The 15626-nt window shown below is 44.8% G+C and overlaps 1 protein-coding gene across 3 annotated transcripts in view; it reads left to right on the forward strand.

Moving 5' to 3' along the window:
• Positions 1–15626, forward strand: part of VASH1 (vasohibin 1) — a 21879-nt gene continuing 6253 nt past the window's right edge. For 2 of the 3 annotated variants that reach the window (XR_015772987.1, XR_015772986.1), the window contains exons 1-7: positions 1–261; positions 5149–5237; positions 6341–6397; positions 7461–7535; positions 8505–8886; positions 9294–9406; positions 10001–10202. Coding sequence is in view for 1 of the 3 variants with exons in the window: in XM_088058194.1 (XP_087914320.1) it covers positions 1–261; positions 5149–5237; positions 6341–6397; positions 7461–7535; positions 8505–8886; positions 9294–9406; positions 10001–10073 (1050 nt within the window). In the remaining 2 variants the exon portion in view is untranslated. Of the gene's footprint in view, positions 262–5148; positions 5238–6340; positions 6398–7460; positions 7536–8504; positions 8887–9293; positions 9407–10000; positions 15179–15626 lie in introns of those variants that run through there. The other variant, XM_088058194.1, reaches the window with a different exon arrangement.

Below are 15626 nucleotides of genomic sequence, written 5' to 3' on the forward strand. Positions count from 1 at the left end.
ATGCCGATGCCGGGGGGCGACGGGGCCGCGGCGGCCAGGCAGCCCCCGTCCGGCGAGGCGGCGGCACCGCGGGACGAGGAGCAGCAGGAGGAGGAGGGCGAGGAGGACCTTCGCGACGGCGGCGTCCCCTTCTTCGTCAACCGCGGCGGGCTGCCCGTGGATGAGCCCACCTGGGAGCGGATGTGGCGGCATGTGGGCAGGATCCACCCCGAGGGGGACCGAGTGGCGCAGAGGATCCGGGGCGCTGCCGACCTGCCCAAGGTGAGACCCCCCCCCCCCCCCACTCTGGGGCTGGTGTGGCGCGGGGTCCCAGGGAAGCGCCCGGGGCTGACCTCCCCCACAGGGCGGACGAAGGGAAGGGAAAAGCGGCGGCATCCCGCTGGGAGGAGGCGCCCGCCTGTCCCCTAGGAGGCCGGTCTCCCCGGCTCGGGAGCGATCCCTCGGAAAAACGGGCCCCGGCACTGCTCTTGCCGGAAGCAAAGCCACGCTCCAAGTCGGAGTGCGAGAGGGTGTCTGCGGGGCTCTGCCCTGTCTGGTGCGCCAGTAGCACCCTCTTCTTCTGCGGCCTTGCTGGAAAACGGACTTCAGGTAGCTAATGTGTGAGCAGCCTAGAGGGGGAGGGGGGGAATGGGCAATACCTAAAGAGAAAGACTGGATAAATGATGAGAAGATGCGGAGAGTTAAATTTAGAAGAGCCCAAATACTTGTGGGGGATTCAGACAGGCGGAGGTGAACCTTTGAACCTGAAGAAATTCGATTTGGGTACAGTCTCCCACACCAAAAAGGCATTCTGGAACAGAACTGTGTGTGTCAAAAAAGACTTTTGATGCCAAGCGTTTTAAGAGGAGTTAGCAAACGCTTGCAGAGCTTATTGCTGGTGTAGGGTCAGATGTGATTTCCAAGCATGTTCCTGTCCCTGCTGCAGAGAACTGTATGAAAAGAGGAACCACTGACCATTTCACTGAGCCTTGTACCATACTGAAACATTTGAATGTGAATTCTTGTGATTGTTGCTATCTGTATTGCATCTCAGCTGGAGAAAAATCTCTCCCTTTTAATGGCATACTGTGAACAAAAGACACTGCAAACATTTGGGTGTCACTCCACTGGGAGGTTGAAATGAATACAAGAGTATTGCCATCACTCTAATAGGGGAAATTCAGATACAAAAAGATGAACCTTTATCGTCTCAGGCATTTTTAGCAAGGACTTACCTCCTTGGGAAATTAATTTGAAGTATGGAAAAACATGCTATTGTACAGTGCACAGACAATCCATACTGCTTTCCATGAGGAATTCTGGAGAAGCATGTGATGCAACATCCTTTGTGCAGTAGAGTCATAGGCATCTGTGGCAGCAGCTGGAACAAATCCTGAGTCCTGATTACAGTCCCTATTCTAACTCCATTAGACTTTTCCTTCCTTTTCAGATTTCCTTCCTTTCCTCTGACTTTGTCTTGAGCCTAGGTGAAGGCTAAAAACGTGTTTCAGATCAGTCAAAACACATACTACCTAATTTCCTAACCATAAGGACTGATTTGGCCAAAAAAGTTGAGGGAAATGGAAGAAAGCAGCTGACAAACAAGACTCCAGTAAATGACAGGGAAATACAGTGTTCAGTCCCTTGTTTTGGTCTTACGTGAAGAACTTCGCTCTTCTCACTTTATAGTCCTCATCCAAAAGGGTTACAGTTATGGGACACAAGCGGTCTGAGCTCTTGCAATAAGAGACAAAATTAGGTTGTTTTGTTTTGGAGGTTGTTGGATTTTGAGTTATTGAGGGTTTTTTTTGCATCTGCTAGCACCCCTGGGAAACAGATCTATAAACTGTATTCAGCACTCTGCCATCTGAAGCCCCATTCCCAAGCGTACTCAGTGTATAACTGTAAGGATAGTGGAATTCGGGAAACCACAAGGATGGATGAGCTCTGTTTCCTTAGCTCCTTCTCCCCTGTAGGGATGTATTTTTTTCTTTGAGGGCTGCTTATCATCCCTTGTCTCTATGCCATCAAGTTTCTCTGAAAGGCTGGTGCAACAGATGAGAATCAGGGCAGTGAGTGTACTCTGCAGAGCTAGCTTCTTTGAAAAGCCAGGTTCTCTCCATGTGCTGGAAGGTGAATAATCCTTCTTAGGTGTTGGGAATGGGACCGTTACTTGCCTACGCCAAAATTTTGGCCATGGATCATAGCCAGAATTTGGTGTTGGGGGAAATAACTCTCAAAAAAGCTGTCAATAAAGTAAAATACTATAAAATGATGACTGGAGGAGGCTGTGATTAGACACATGTTTAGACAGATTAGCTTCAGGAGCTATGTCTCTCACTGGTGTCAGACAGCTCCTCTAGTCTCCCTTTACTTCCAGTAGACTTGGGGTGAGTGGGCATCAAGTGAGCAGGCTTGAGAGTGCCAGTCTCCTGTAGGTTGTGTTGTGTTCTTTCCAGCAACAGGGTGGGATATTGCCTTGCTTCAAGCTGCTGGAACCATCAAATGGGTCCATGCTGGAAACACAAAGTGATGTGTGATTGGCTCATAAAGAAATTATGGATTTTAAATGAGATGGTTATGAGGGCAAAGACAGGAAGAATTTCATCTAATGGATTCAGACCGAGAGAGTCAGAAAAAATAATCTGTTTTTTTTTCAGTCAGGCACTCAACCAAGGGTGATATTGCTCCTGTGTTATTTGCAGAAGGAAGAGTAGGGAGGTGCTTGGATGCACATAAGTACCATAAAATAAACTGTTGCTAAACTAGGCTGATCAGAAGAGCACCTCTGTGGTACGGATAAGGGTGGAGCTTTGCCTGTGCCTCCCTCCCATCTCCCTTTCCTCACATACAGCATGGCCCACTTAGTATATGAAAATCTCGATTGTTCTTGAGATCCCCTTTCTAAAAGCACAGTCCCAACCCCATGTAGACAGACAGCCTGCCAGGGTGCATGAATCAAGGAGTGGTCTGGTGCAGCTACTCCACACAAGTGATGAGGGATCAGTGCTGTGTTCATTTGGTCTGCTAAGCCTGGCAGAGGTTATATACTTTGGGAAATCTGGGCTCTCTTCTGTGCTCTCTCTCCAGCTTTCAGAATAGCTAAATGGAAGTCAAAATAGATCTGATTTCCTATCTTTCCTGTTATAAATAAATTCCTCTCTGCTTTCTGAAGGACTGTGAAAACTACCTAATATTTATAGCTCTTTTGAGACGTGCAGTGGATGATGCTGGGGAAGAAGAAAGTGTAAGGATCTCTCATCCTGTCAGTGTGGAATTGAGGGATGGAGACCTTATTCCTCTCCTTCTGCTTGTATTTCCCTTTTAAAATGCTATAGACCTGATGCAAAAAGAAACTGTAGCCCAGTCTGGGCTGCAGGCCCAGATCTGAGCGAGAGCACAGTGTACTTTCATCAGTTTAATTACTTGAGGTGCAGGAGGCTTTTCCACATTAACTAGTCCCCTGCTGAACTGATTGCCATTGTGCTGTCTCAGTGTTTTGAGGAAAAGGAGATCTGGGGGTCTGTACTAGTAAAGGGAGGAGGAACTACCCACAATCATTAGTCTGTGCTGTCAACATGCACTTAATCTGTCTGTCTCCACTCAAAAGCATGAAAGTCTCCATGCTGAAGAAATGAAACAAATAGTCAGTCTGCCCTGATTGTTACCCCTTTCGTTGTTTCTGTGTGGAAATTATTTCCTATGACTCAGTGTGTCAGCTCACAGCATCCAAACTGACTCAGCTCGTGCACTTCCAGAGATGGCACCATTCCTGTGCCATTCTCTGGAGCCTTCCCTACTCCTGCTGCAGCTGGACAAACCCAGTTTCACATCTGCTCCCACCATGGCTGTGCTGCCCCCTGCGAGTGAGGCAGCTGGTACCCTTGATGCAAGGGGCAGCACCAGCCCATGTCAAGGATAACGTGTCTCTGGTCCTTGTATGGTGGGGGAGCACAAGCGGGGTGCAACCATGTGGCAGGCCAGGACAGGGAACTGATCTGGCTGAAAACTACCCATGCTTGCTGGCTCAGCTTTCAGCTGCTCCAGGTGCCTGACCTGGCTCACCAGTCACTTGTACAAACACAGGACAGAAGAAGGAGGTATATGGAAATGAGTGGCCACAGAAATACATGTGAAGGGTGCACTAAGCAGTACCAGTGGTTATGAAACCATGTCCAGCAGAGGCAGCTGTGCAGAGCAGAGCGGAAGAACTGGCTCTGAATCCCTTTTTCATAGCTGTGGATAGGCCAGTGCTGGGGGAAGTCTGAGGAGGAACTGTTAAAATGTTAAAAGCCAAACAACTGAGAAAAAATGCAGTCTGATGTTAGCAAGGTGCATGCAAAGCATGAGCTATCCTTCAGAAAGAAAATATTGGGCTGTTTCTCCAAGCCTGTCAGTCGTCCCAAATTTGTGTCTTCTCCTTTTTATTTATCCTGTGGACAGGTCCCTTCATTTTACTTAGACACATTTTCTTAGCTGCTGACAAGACTAGAGTTATCCCCTGTGGAGCAAATAGTGAAAATGGTGAGGAAAATCTGACTGGACCCCTAAGACTGAGGCCTCAGAATGGAACAGTAGTCTGAAAGGTGAACATCCAAGAAGTCATTCTCTGACCATGTAATTCAAAACACCAGCCACTGCAGGGCAGGGAGTCATGTTGTCAAGCCTGTGTCCTAGTCAGTGCCAACTCATCTGAAATGCCAGGAAGCAATGAAGGACCTTTGCTACCTACCTACCCTTGCTTGCAGGACCATTCTACCCTCTGGTGATATTGGAAAACTCATTGTCCATTTTTGCCTCTTTCTTTTACTTTTGTTTCGTGCCTTTCAGTTTCAATACTCAAATGAGGCCATGCTCCCTCAGATGATAGTTTTCCTGTTTTGTGTCTTGCCTTGTGAGTTAATTCTATCTATTTCATCCAATGTAATGTTGCATAAATGCAGGACCTTTTCACGTAGTTTCTCTTGCAGCTCTGTGGTGATGCCTCATTCTGAATCCCTTCCCAATTTCCATTGTGGAAATAGAGGAATGTTTCTGGTGTGGTCACTTTGGGCAGCAAAAAGGGTCTGGTTTCAGAGGAACATGCTCGCTATAGTTATGTGCCACTGAGTTCAGCAAGAAGCTGGAGAGGTTTGGAAGTAGTGATTTATATTCTGTTCCTCATTTCAGATTCCCATACCAAGTGTGCCTGTGTTCCAGCCATCCACCCCCATCCCTGAGCGCCTGGAAGCTGTACAGCGCTACATCAGGGAGCTTCAGTATCCTTTGCTGTTACCTTACTCACTGGTGTGATAACCCAGGAAGAAAGAGCAAAAAGACTTTCTTTCCCTCTGACAAACAGAAAAATTCTGAAAAGAAATGTAGCTGGAGGAGAACTGAAACTTTTTCCTTGAAAACAGAAAGCTGGACTTGGGATAATGATTTGTTTTGCTGCTCTGTTTCTTTTTTTTTTTTTCCCAAGTTACCTTCTTGTTCTGTTCACTGCATGTAACAAATGCGCATGTTGTCAAAGGCCTTTCCCCACTACCCACTCTTCTAGGTCAGTAGCTTTACTGTAGTATTACATTAAAAATGCACATATCTGAGATGCTGACAGCCAGGTGTCAGATGTACTACAGACTGCATCACCTCATTGTTAAGGTGTGGGTGAGTTGTAGTAATGGGCAAACCTTCTCAGGTCATCCTGCTCAATCACTCTTCTCTGTCTAAACAACACCCAGCCACTCTGCTTTTGTCCATCTGTGGTATGCTGCCCCTTTATATGCAGAGCTGCCTGTGTGGCTGTGTTCTGGGAATGAGATTTCTCCATTCCTGTTGTGCTGGAGTGCATGTATATGCCATGCAAACACACTCTAATCTCACTGAGGAGATACAGATCTAACTCTGGCTTCAGCCCTAATTCAAGGTAAGAAGGCCGACCTTTTGGCATCTTTCACCCATTCAGGGTGGTTGTGCTCTGGATTGGATCCCAGTCAATCAGAATAAGGTACCATGAATGTTTCATTGCTTCGTGTATTATGCACAGATTGGAGCAGGAAGAGATTTATCAAACTATTCTGCCCTGGTAACTGGAAAGCTGAGCAGAGCATGTGCTGTCAGCATGAACCTTTGGGAACTGGAGTGGAAACCCATGTGTGGGTATGAGGAAGAGAAGGATTGACAAGGAAATACAGTGGAAGTAAGGAGGAATTACAAATGGGAGAAATGCAGGAAAGGGAGGTAGGGATTTCCTTGTGTTACTGCTACATTTGTGGGATCATGACTTTGCTGTGAGAATAGTAAATCACATGAAAGTCCTTCAGACAAGTTTTCTTCAAACTCTGCTTTCCAAGCTGCCAAGCCCTTAACTTTTTGCTTCCAGGTACAATCACACTGGGACACAATTTTTTGAGATTAAGAAGAGCAGACCTCTGACTGGGTAAGTGCTGGCAGCCTCTACAGTATTTAATCCTTTGTTGTTGGAGCCCTGCTATACACAATGCTTTTTCTCCATCCCCTGCCCAAGGTCTAGTGGCACTCAGGGCTTTCAGTACTGCAGCTGCATCCTGCTTTGGGTAACTTTGTTGTCTGTTGCCTGGGGCATAGCTGGGCAGAGCTGTGTCTGGTCTTTCTCAAGAAAGAGAGTAGTGGGTCTTTTGTCATGAATCAGTAAATCCAGTAAACCAAAGATAATGTATTGCAAAAATGTGCATATTCTGCCTGCTTCTAATTGGAATGTAATTATATGAACTTCTGAGGGATTCTGAAATTAGGTCCTGCTCTACAAAAGCTTTGTGAAAGCCAAGTATCTTTATGGGTCTGACTTCATAGCTCCTGAGAGTAGTGCCTGAATCTAGATTCTGCAGAATCTAGGCTCTCACTAAGCTTTTGATGACTCATACTTCGAATGAGAAAGGGTATTCTCCTCACTGCAGTTTTTGGTAACTGCTGTGCTCCAGAAGTTCCTGGCAATAAGCGCCTGATGTTCACTGACTCTCTTGAAGAGCATATGGAGAAGCTCCCAAGATTGGCTTCTTACTATCGGTCTAGTCCATAGATTTATGTGAGTCCAACTGTCTTGTTTTGTAATCAGTCTAATGTCTCCTCCATGGTACTCATTGAACAGAGACTAGGGTTAATGCCAGGGAAGAAGGCTTTATTTTCCTTGTGTGGCAAACACTGCTGGCTCTTGGTCCTTTGAGGTTTTACTTGTGGACACATTGGTGCTGTGGTCTCCCTGAGAACTCAGGTTGGCCAGTAAGCAGTTTGGCTGCAACACACTTAAGTGAATTCCTTGGAAGCAACAACAGCATGTGGCAGAGACCTGGTTTGGATTTAATGTCTTCTTTAAGAAGATACTTGGTTCTGTTCCCTATCCTCTGTGGGCCACCCTCTCTCCTGGAAACCTACCTTACAAAATATAGTGGAAAAGGGCTGAACTGGCCACACTGATAACACAAGCCCTCTAACTGTCCTCATCTTTCCCTTGTCCCACTCTGCAGGCTGATGGACCTGGCCAAAGAAATGACCAAAGAGGCCCTGCCAATAAAATGCCTGGAAGCTGTGATCCTGGGAATGTATCCTTTCCTCTTGGAGTTGTGCATGTCTGCCCATCCTTGTGTTTTTGCCTTTGCTCTCTTGCTTGTGATGCTTTGAGGGTGGCAATAATATTGTCCCCAAGTCCCACGTTCCTCTTTTTTTCCTCCCTAGTTCTCCCACAAAACCCCACCAAAGAAATCCAAATCCAAGCAATTCTCTAAAGTATCAGAACTTTGGAGTTGCTCTTCTTTCACCAAGAAGGGTGGTGCTGCTCTGGTCAGCCATATAAGATAGTAAAAGATAAAAGAACATCTAAAGCAGAGCAAAAACACTAGCTAGAGTTAGGTCAGGAAATCCTTTGTGGATAGCATTGTTCCCTTACTGCCTGCATGTGTTCTGATTAAAATAATTTACAGATCCTCCCCAACTTCTAATTATGGTGTATGTCACTTACTAGCTTGGGCAATACCTTTTTCAGTTCTAGATGTCTAGTGTTATCTTTAAGTACATGTCTTTCCTAGCCGTCTTCCAGGTTTAGTTTGTGGTACTTGGGCTATAGGTTCTTCATGCACCTAGAGGGGCAGAGATGGTGAGCGAATGGTTCAAAAGTGGAGGAGGTTGGTGACTCTTTATCCTGAAGGTGTGTGAAACAGTAGCTAGCAAAACAGACTTAAACTAAGGAATAATGCTGTAGAGTTAACAGTTTGGGAGCTATGGAATACAGTACACTTAGGGTGCTAGCATTGCAACTTCTGCATCACAGAATTGCATCAAAATTAACTTCTCTTTGTTGACAAAAAGAGGCCAAGTCTGTGTTCCCCATAACCCAGATGAAAGTAGGGCAGCCTGCAATGAGCTGGGCTCTTGGCCTGGAGAACAAATCCTTATGTGATGCCTGAATCAATGGGGAGTCTGCTAAGCAGGCTGGGAGGGTCTGGAGCAGGTAGGATGTGTCTTGTCAGGAAACAGCTATCACCGGTTATTTCCTGAATAGTGGCTGCTGTCAGTTACCTCACCAACAACATGACCACACTGGACCGTTTCCCCATCAGCTTCAAAACCCATTTCTCAGGGAACTACTTCCGACACATCGTGCTGGGGGTGAACTTTGGCGGCCGCTATGGGGCACTGGGCATCAGCCGACGTGAGGAACTTATGTACAAAGCACCTGTCTTCCGCACACTGAGCGAACTCATCTTTGACTTTGAGGAGGCGTATCGCCGCTGCTGGCACACTCTGAAAAAGGTGAAGCTGGGCCACTGTGTGTCCCATGACCCACACAGTGTGGAGCAGATTGAGTGGAAGCGCTCCATCCTGGATCTGGACAAGCTAACCCGGGAAGACTTTCGCAAAGAGCTTGAGAGACATGCCCGTGATATGAGGCTGAAGGTAAGCAGCAAGGATGGAGTAACTCAGTGCCACATCCACTGTCTTGCCTGGCTGCTGGTATACTGGGGGAATGAAGTGACAGGAAGCTCTCCTAGATGTGTGGAGTAGAAAGTCAATTGGAGGCTGGGGCGTCTTTCTTACTGAATACCACTCACTGTATGCAGGCTGGTCCCTTAATGGATGCTCATGCAGTGCTGCAGTTGTGATTAGATTGGACCGTATACATTCCTTGGAGCCATAGCTGTCACTGTAACTTGGGTTTTTTCCCAACTTTTGCATTTTGATGCATTTGTTTTGCCTTTTTGTCTTTTTTTTCCCATATAATAAATCATTGTTAATTTTTGTGGGTTTTGTTATTACTCATTGATTTTCTGCTCATGTAGCTCTTAATTTTATTTTCGTGGCAGATTGGGAAAGGAACTGGACCACCGTCTCCCACCAAGGACAGAAAGAAAGATGTCTCCTCCCCACAAAGAGGTCAGGCCAGCCCCCATCGGCGAAACAGCCGTGGCGACCGACGGTGAGTGGGACTGCTGGGCAGGAGACCTATCTAAAATATCTGTTTTACTCAGACTCCACCTTGCTGTTTGGTTTTGGATCCCTCTGATGGTGTACTGGGTTTCTTTAGAACAGTGGATATTTCTCTGACCTGCAGTAGCATCCTTCCCTAGTCAGTACCATTGTGAGTTTATAATTGCTTAGGGAGTTGAGGGGACAGCTGGGTTTTTTTGCTTGCTTGTTTTAGCAGGGAGGAAGAAGGCAGCTCAAACAGACAGTGATGTTGGTAGCTGACTTTTAACCTTATTCATGGGTCTGAGCTCTGGTGTCTCACAGACCTGTGTCTAAAAGAGATTCCAAAAATTATTCTGCTGTCAGCAAGATTGTTTTCCTGATAATAACCTGGGGTTCCAGAGTGGACCTCCTACTTCCTAACTTGCATTCTGTTCTGTTGAGATCATTGGGAGAATTACTGGAGGCTGCAGAATAGTCCTGTCCTCAGTAGTGAAAGATTGGTCTGAAGCTCTGTGTACCTTTTCCTGTGCTGCCACCTCTATGTGCAGCATCACCTGACTGAAAACAGTTTCTGAAGAGTTGTTACCTCCTCTGCTCACAGGCCATCTGGTGAGAAGAAGCCTGCTGATTCCAAAGCCATGCCAGACCTCAATGGGTACCAGATCCGGGTGTGAAGAGAGCTGTGCCTTGTGTGCCTGGCTCCACGGACTTCTTGCTGGCCACAGTTGGGGCCTGGATCCACCTGCAGTGATTCTGACAAATGGGACAGGAGTGGGAGCATAAGGGAGTGCTGATGTTCCCAGGTACTTATTAGTGGGCTAGTCCCAGAGCTGGATCCCATGGGTCCCAGAGGATTTGCCTGCCTGTTTCTGGGAGAGGTGACCATCTTAATTCACTTAAGTATTTTTAAAAAAAAAAAAGAAAAAAAAAGAAAAAAAAAAAAAAAGAAAAAAGTCTGTACATTAGCGGGAGTTTGCTTCAGGAAGAATATGAAATGAGTGGGGTCAGTGGACTTGCTATCTTTGCCTTGACAGCAAGTAGATGAAGCATCTTGTCAACAGTACTTCTTCCCTGTCTGCACAGAAGTCTTCAATCCCTGCAATGTCTGCAGGGCTGTGGGAGAAGTGATGCTGGAATGGGATGGCCCCTGAATCTTGTAGAAAAACTCCTGGTTTTGTCATTATGAACACTTTGTTTATCATTGCTCTTGTGAGAGATAGGTCTGAATTTGCTCAGCCTGATTTATTGACCATACAAAGTCTTCTCATACAGAAAAACCACATCTTTTATGTTTAGTCCTGCCTATTTCAAAGCATTTCGTTGTCTCTGAGGGGGTAGACAATGGAATGCTGGTGAACTTTCTGGTCCTTTGGTGGTTGAGCGGATCAGGATATGCCTATACCACTGCTACATGAAAACTGGCACAGAGACTTCAATTGTTCAGCAATGGGGATGGGGTGGGTGGGGGCTGCTGGAAAACCTGAACTTCCCATCATCTCTTCATCAGCTTTCTCTCCATTAATTTCTAGTGGCTGCTACTCAGAAAGCTTGTAGCAGGCACTTCAGTCACTGAGGTACGAGTTTTAAGAGTAAATAGTTAAAGAAGGATGTAATAATGTGAACAAGTTTTACAAGCATTTTTTTCCTTTCCACAAGGCTCTTGGTCCTTCCTCCCTGTAATGTTAGTGCCAGAGTTACATACACCTGTTTGTGAGAAGCTCTGCTTGAGGAAATTGCAGCTGCTTTCCTGAGAGCTCACCCTGGAGCCTCCTGAAAGCAGTTCCCACCCCAGTTCCAGAGCTGTGGTTGTGTTCTGGCTCTTTGGATAGCTGCAGTATCTAACAGCACTGCTTAGACTAACCTTCCCCAAAGGGCTGGGCTGGGCTGTTCTGCCACTTGTGGCCTTGACTTCCTATGCTTCTCTTGGGGGAGGGCTGTACTACTGATTAAGCAGTGTAATGCTTGTCAGAAATCTGGAGTGTTGTCAGACCTCTTTGTTTGAGGCCTAGGGCATGAGAACAGTGGGATTTCCAGAAGTCAGAACAGCATGGTCTTAAAGTGATTTGGATGCATGGATCTAGGGAATGCAGAAATTGAGCTTGGGAGTAGGAGTGTCCTGGAGAGAAACAGTCTTGTTTTATCACAGTACTGACAAAGAGCTAAATTTTCTGAAATACTACATGTTTAATTTTGTTAGAACTGGACTTATCCTTTCTTTATTTGTTAGAAACACGATGGAGCTTAGCTCTACTAGTTTTTTTGTTGCAGTATTCCTGTGCCACATCCTCATAATAAGCGGAGCTATTTTGGTGGCAGAGAATGGGTTCTTAACCCCAAACAAATCAGCTCTTCTGCCCAGTTAAAGCAGTTAATCCTCGAAGCACCACCCACAAGTGATTTAACTCAGGCCTTACAGGTTGCTAATTGTACATCCTTAACTGTGATGTAACTTGCAAGGCATATCCGTAGCACTGCAGTCGGTCCTTCCAGTCTCCCTTTGTAGTCTGTACTTTTCTGCTGTGCTGTACAACCAGAAGGAAAATCTGTAAGAAGGTGGCAGAACTTGCTGCTGAGCTAAGAGAAGGTTAATCCAGAAGAGGATGCCAGTTTCCACAGTGCAGTGCAACACCTGTCCACTCCCTTATATTCCAGGGATATTACATATAATATGTAATATTATGGTACATGCAACAATTGAAGTTGACAGCAGCAGTGAGCCAAGCACCCCTTTGAACATGTCCTCTGGTCATTTTTGTGTGGATGTAAATTAACATATTTAGTGTCTGGATGCTAATGATGATGTTAGCTGTAAAGGCACCACAGTTACCTGTAAATAATATGGGCCACTTGGAAGCCACAAACTGCCTTTGCATAATGTTTGCTATGCAGCGGACTGAAAGTTCAGATGCCACTGTGAATCATATGATAAATACAGCAGCAGTCAGCAAGGGGAAACTGACTGTCTGGTTTTATTAAAGTGGATGATATCTAGAGTTTAAAAAAAATTATAAAAGATACCTAGAATCCATCTTCACCATGACTTTTAGTTGATTAGTTAGTTAATTCAAAGCAGCTGAGAGCTCTAGAGAGTAATTATTAATTTAATACAGAGAACATTGAATAACTGGGCAGACTTGAGCTTTTTTAGATGGAAAGGGGAAATGTGGGGGTGGGAGTAAGACTTTAAAACAGATGAGACAAGTGACAGGTCAGCTGCAAGTTAATGATGCTTTCTTGAGAGCGGGGCAACAGGGGTCTTCAGCAGTGTTAGATCACCAAGGCAGAATGGCTTAAAACAAAATGCTTTGTTTGACTCTGTAATTAAGTGCTTTCCTGCAGGATGTAACTGAGACCAATAGCTTAGAAAACCAAAGGAAATGGCTGTTTAAGATATGAATGACAGGTAGAGTTCAAGGTCTCTTAATCCTCAGCTGCAGCTAGACAAGAACATCCTCTTTCAAGATTTAGTTGCACAATTATATATGTTAGGAAGTATTTAATTCTTCGCTTGTATCTAATGTTGATTAACTTCTCAAGATGGACTCAGGAGCAGACAAGTGCCCTCTGCTAGGGTTAATATTTCAAGCCTTCTACTGGGTTTCTCTGTGTCATAGAATTCCTTCTCCTTACTATTTCTGTATCTCCAGTTTAGCAGATGGTACAAGAAACTGGAAAAGAACTATAGAGTTCTCACCTTCTTGCTCTTACTCCCCCATCTTTGTAAAAGGATGAATCACATCAATACAAAGCTTTGTTTCCTTCCTAACAAACAAGACCATATCCTTCCATGACAGAGAGGATTAATGAAATCTAGCTTTATGCTGTAAGAAACCTCAGGGCACAGTACAAGACAAACTTTAGCATTTCAACTTCTTTCCTCCCCCATCTACTTGGTCTGGTTTCTGGTCTGTCTCCCTTTAGCCAACCATAAAGAAAAAAGGCTGCTGATGAGAGTCTTTCACTTCTGCAGACTTTAGAGCTATAGAGAAGGAATGACAATGTAACTCATATTCCTTTAGTGCCTGCAGAACAAGGAAGATGGATCTCAAGGTGTCCTATTTATTTTTAATGCTAAATATTAATAGGGTCACTCATGTAGCTCTGTGATGTAAATTTCACTGCTCAGTAGGTCTCACCTAATGTCTGTTCTGCAGTACAAGTCCTGTGAACTCTGTGGAAAGGAACCGTGTTTGTATACTAGGAATGGATAGACACTGCCTGCATTGTATTGTAAAGCTGAGGTGAGCTTTGAAAGACTTCACAAATGCTGACCTATTACTGGCAAAAGTATTCTAAATGTAAAGCAAACCTTGAAATAAGCACCCTTCTTTATACTTTTATGTAGACGAGTCCCTTGATACCTGGCCAAATGCAATTTTTTTAATGGGCAGATTCATTAGTGAGCAAAATTTTCTGCTACAGCATCACTCTGATACAAATTTTATATATTAAAGAGCAAGGTTGGGTGTCCATCAGTCTGTGACACACTAGCCTTTTTTTTAACTGGTAGAAACTAAAGGAGTCTTTACGAACTTGAGGTGTGTTAGCAAGTGTTTTAGGTGGGACTGGAGTGCTTTTTTTTCAGTTTCTATTTTACCTGTGGGCCAGGGTATGGGTCAGTACATAGTACCATTGGATCTATCAGAATTAATGGCTCCAGAACTGTAGTTGAAACATTCTTTCTGTTCACATAGTAGCTGTATTTTTGAAACATACTTTCTGCTCACATAGTAGTTGTATTGCTGTTTTCAAATCTGCATAACAGGATGAATTGTCTCAAGTATTTCAGGTGAAAGCCTTAATCAGATCCCTGCCCCATAAGGCAGGCTCATGTGTGGTGTTGTATAGACTGGAAGATGACTGTACTTAGAATTTCAGAGTTTAAGAAACCATAATGAACAGAAGAAAGCTCTTGTTTGCCAAAGGGCAAGAGTCTGGATTAGATTGGCTTGACTTTACTCCAGTGGCTCTGGCTAATCACTTTAGGTGGTTGCTTTAGCTACCTGCTTCTTCTGAGTGAAGTATTTCAAGTGGTCCTGATGATCAAACAGTAGGTATAGGCAGGGGGTGTCCCAGCTGTATTGTGTGTGCAAGTCTGGCTGAAATAACACCACACATTCCAGTGGCCTTGCACTGTTGTCCTGACAACATTTAGACCTGCATTATGGATTTATAATTTTACTTAAAGCAAGTGCTATTCTGGCTTGTTGTTTGCTCTCGCAGAGCAAGGTGGAGATGGCCCCTCTACAGCCAAGCTGAACTCCTTAGGGAATTTAATACTTTTGTGTGTCTTCTGAGCAGGTGTTTACTTGTATCACAACCACTCTCCTTCAGTGGTGCCCTAGCCCTTTCTGCTCAAGGGCAACTCAGTTTAGGCCCAGAAGGCTACTGAATCCCCCATAATCTCTGCAGAGCAGAGTTTCCCTCTGGGTCAGGGTTGAGATGGTGCTAGTGGGACCAGAGAGGTCCCCTTCTATGCGCATCAGTATTCTACTCCAGCACTGATAGGGTTCTCCTAAACCATTTACATCTTTATCACTGGGACAGCTCAGAACTAAGAAATGGAAAGTTTCTTTCTTTACAAACAGTATAATATGTGTCTTTTTGTAATTAATCAGTGTGGTTCTGTGTTCTTACGTAGCCAACACAGAATTTTTATTTAGATTTAGTTTTTACTGCACTTCCCATGGCCCTCATGTTGATACTTTTTCCTGCTTCCTTTGACACTTAGACAATAAAATTCCCTCTGTACTGCTCTCAGCTTGTGCAGAGAAAACAAGTTGTCTGTACTGTCCTTCTTTCTGCTTTAAACCTTCCCATTACATGTCAGCTGAGAAGTCAAAGGGACAACCGTGAGTGATGGTATCAGGCAAATTATGGAAAGATGTCCTGTACTTGCTACACTAACAGACATGAAATAATCCTCATCTTCCTCTAATCATGTGAACAGGTGAGTACGTCTGTGCAGACAAAGGCAGATGCCAGAGTATGTATGTGGCTATTTAGCAAAGGCCAGAATTCACATTTTCCTCTGGAATCTGCCATCAGTCAGGCTGGATGGGAAAAAAAAATCAGTGCAGGCAACGTCAAAAATTTCAGTCTTGCAATAATGTAACAAGCAATACTGTAAGGGTTAATACAAACCTCTTCTTGCACTGCTCAACTCTTCAATGTTCAATTCAGTCTCCCTTCCTAGTCTGAAAAGCAATTCTGCTCTAAATCTGTGT

This window comes from Pseudopodoces humilis, chromosome 7, assembly GCF_049639895.1.
Source record: "Pseudopodoces humilis isolate 2021_Gansu_Grassland_sample_001 chromosome 7, ASM4963989v1, whole genome shotgun sequence".
In the NCBI taxonomy this organism is placed as follows: domain Eukaryota; kingdom Metazoa; phylum Chordata; class Aves; order Passeriformes; family Paridae; genus Pseudopodoces; species Pseudopodoces humilis.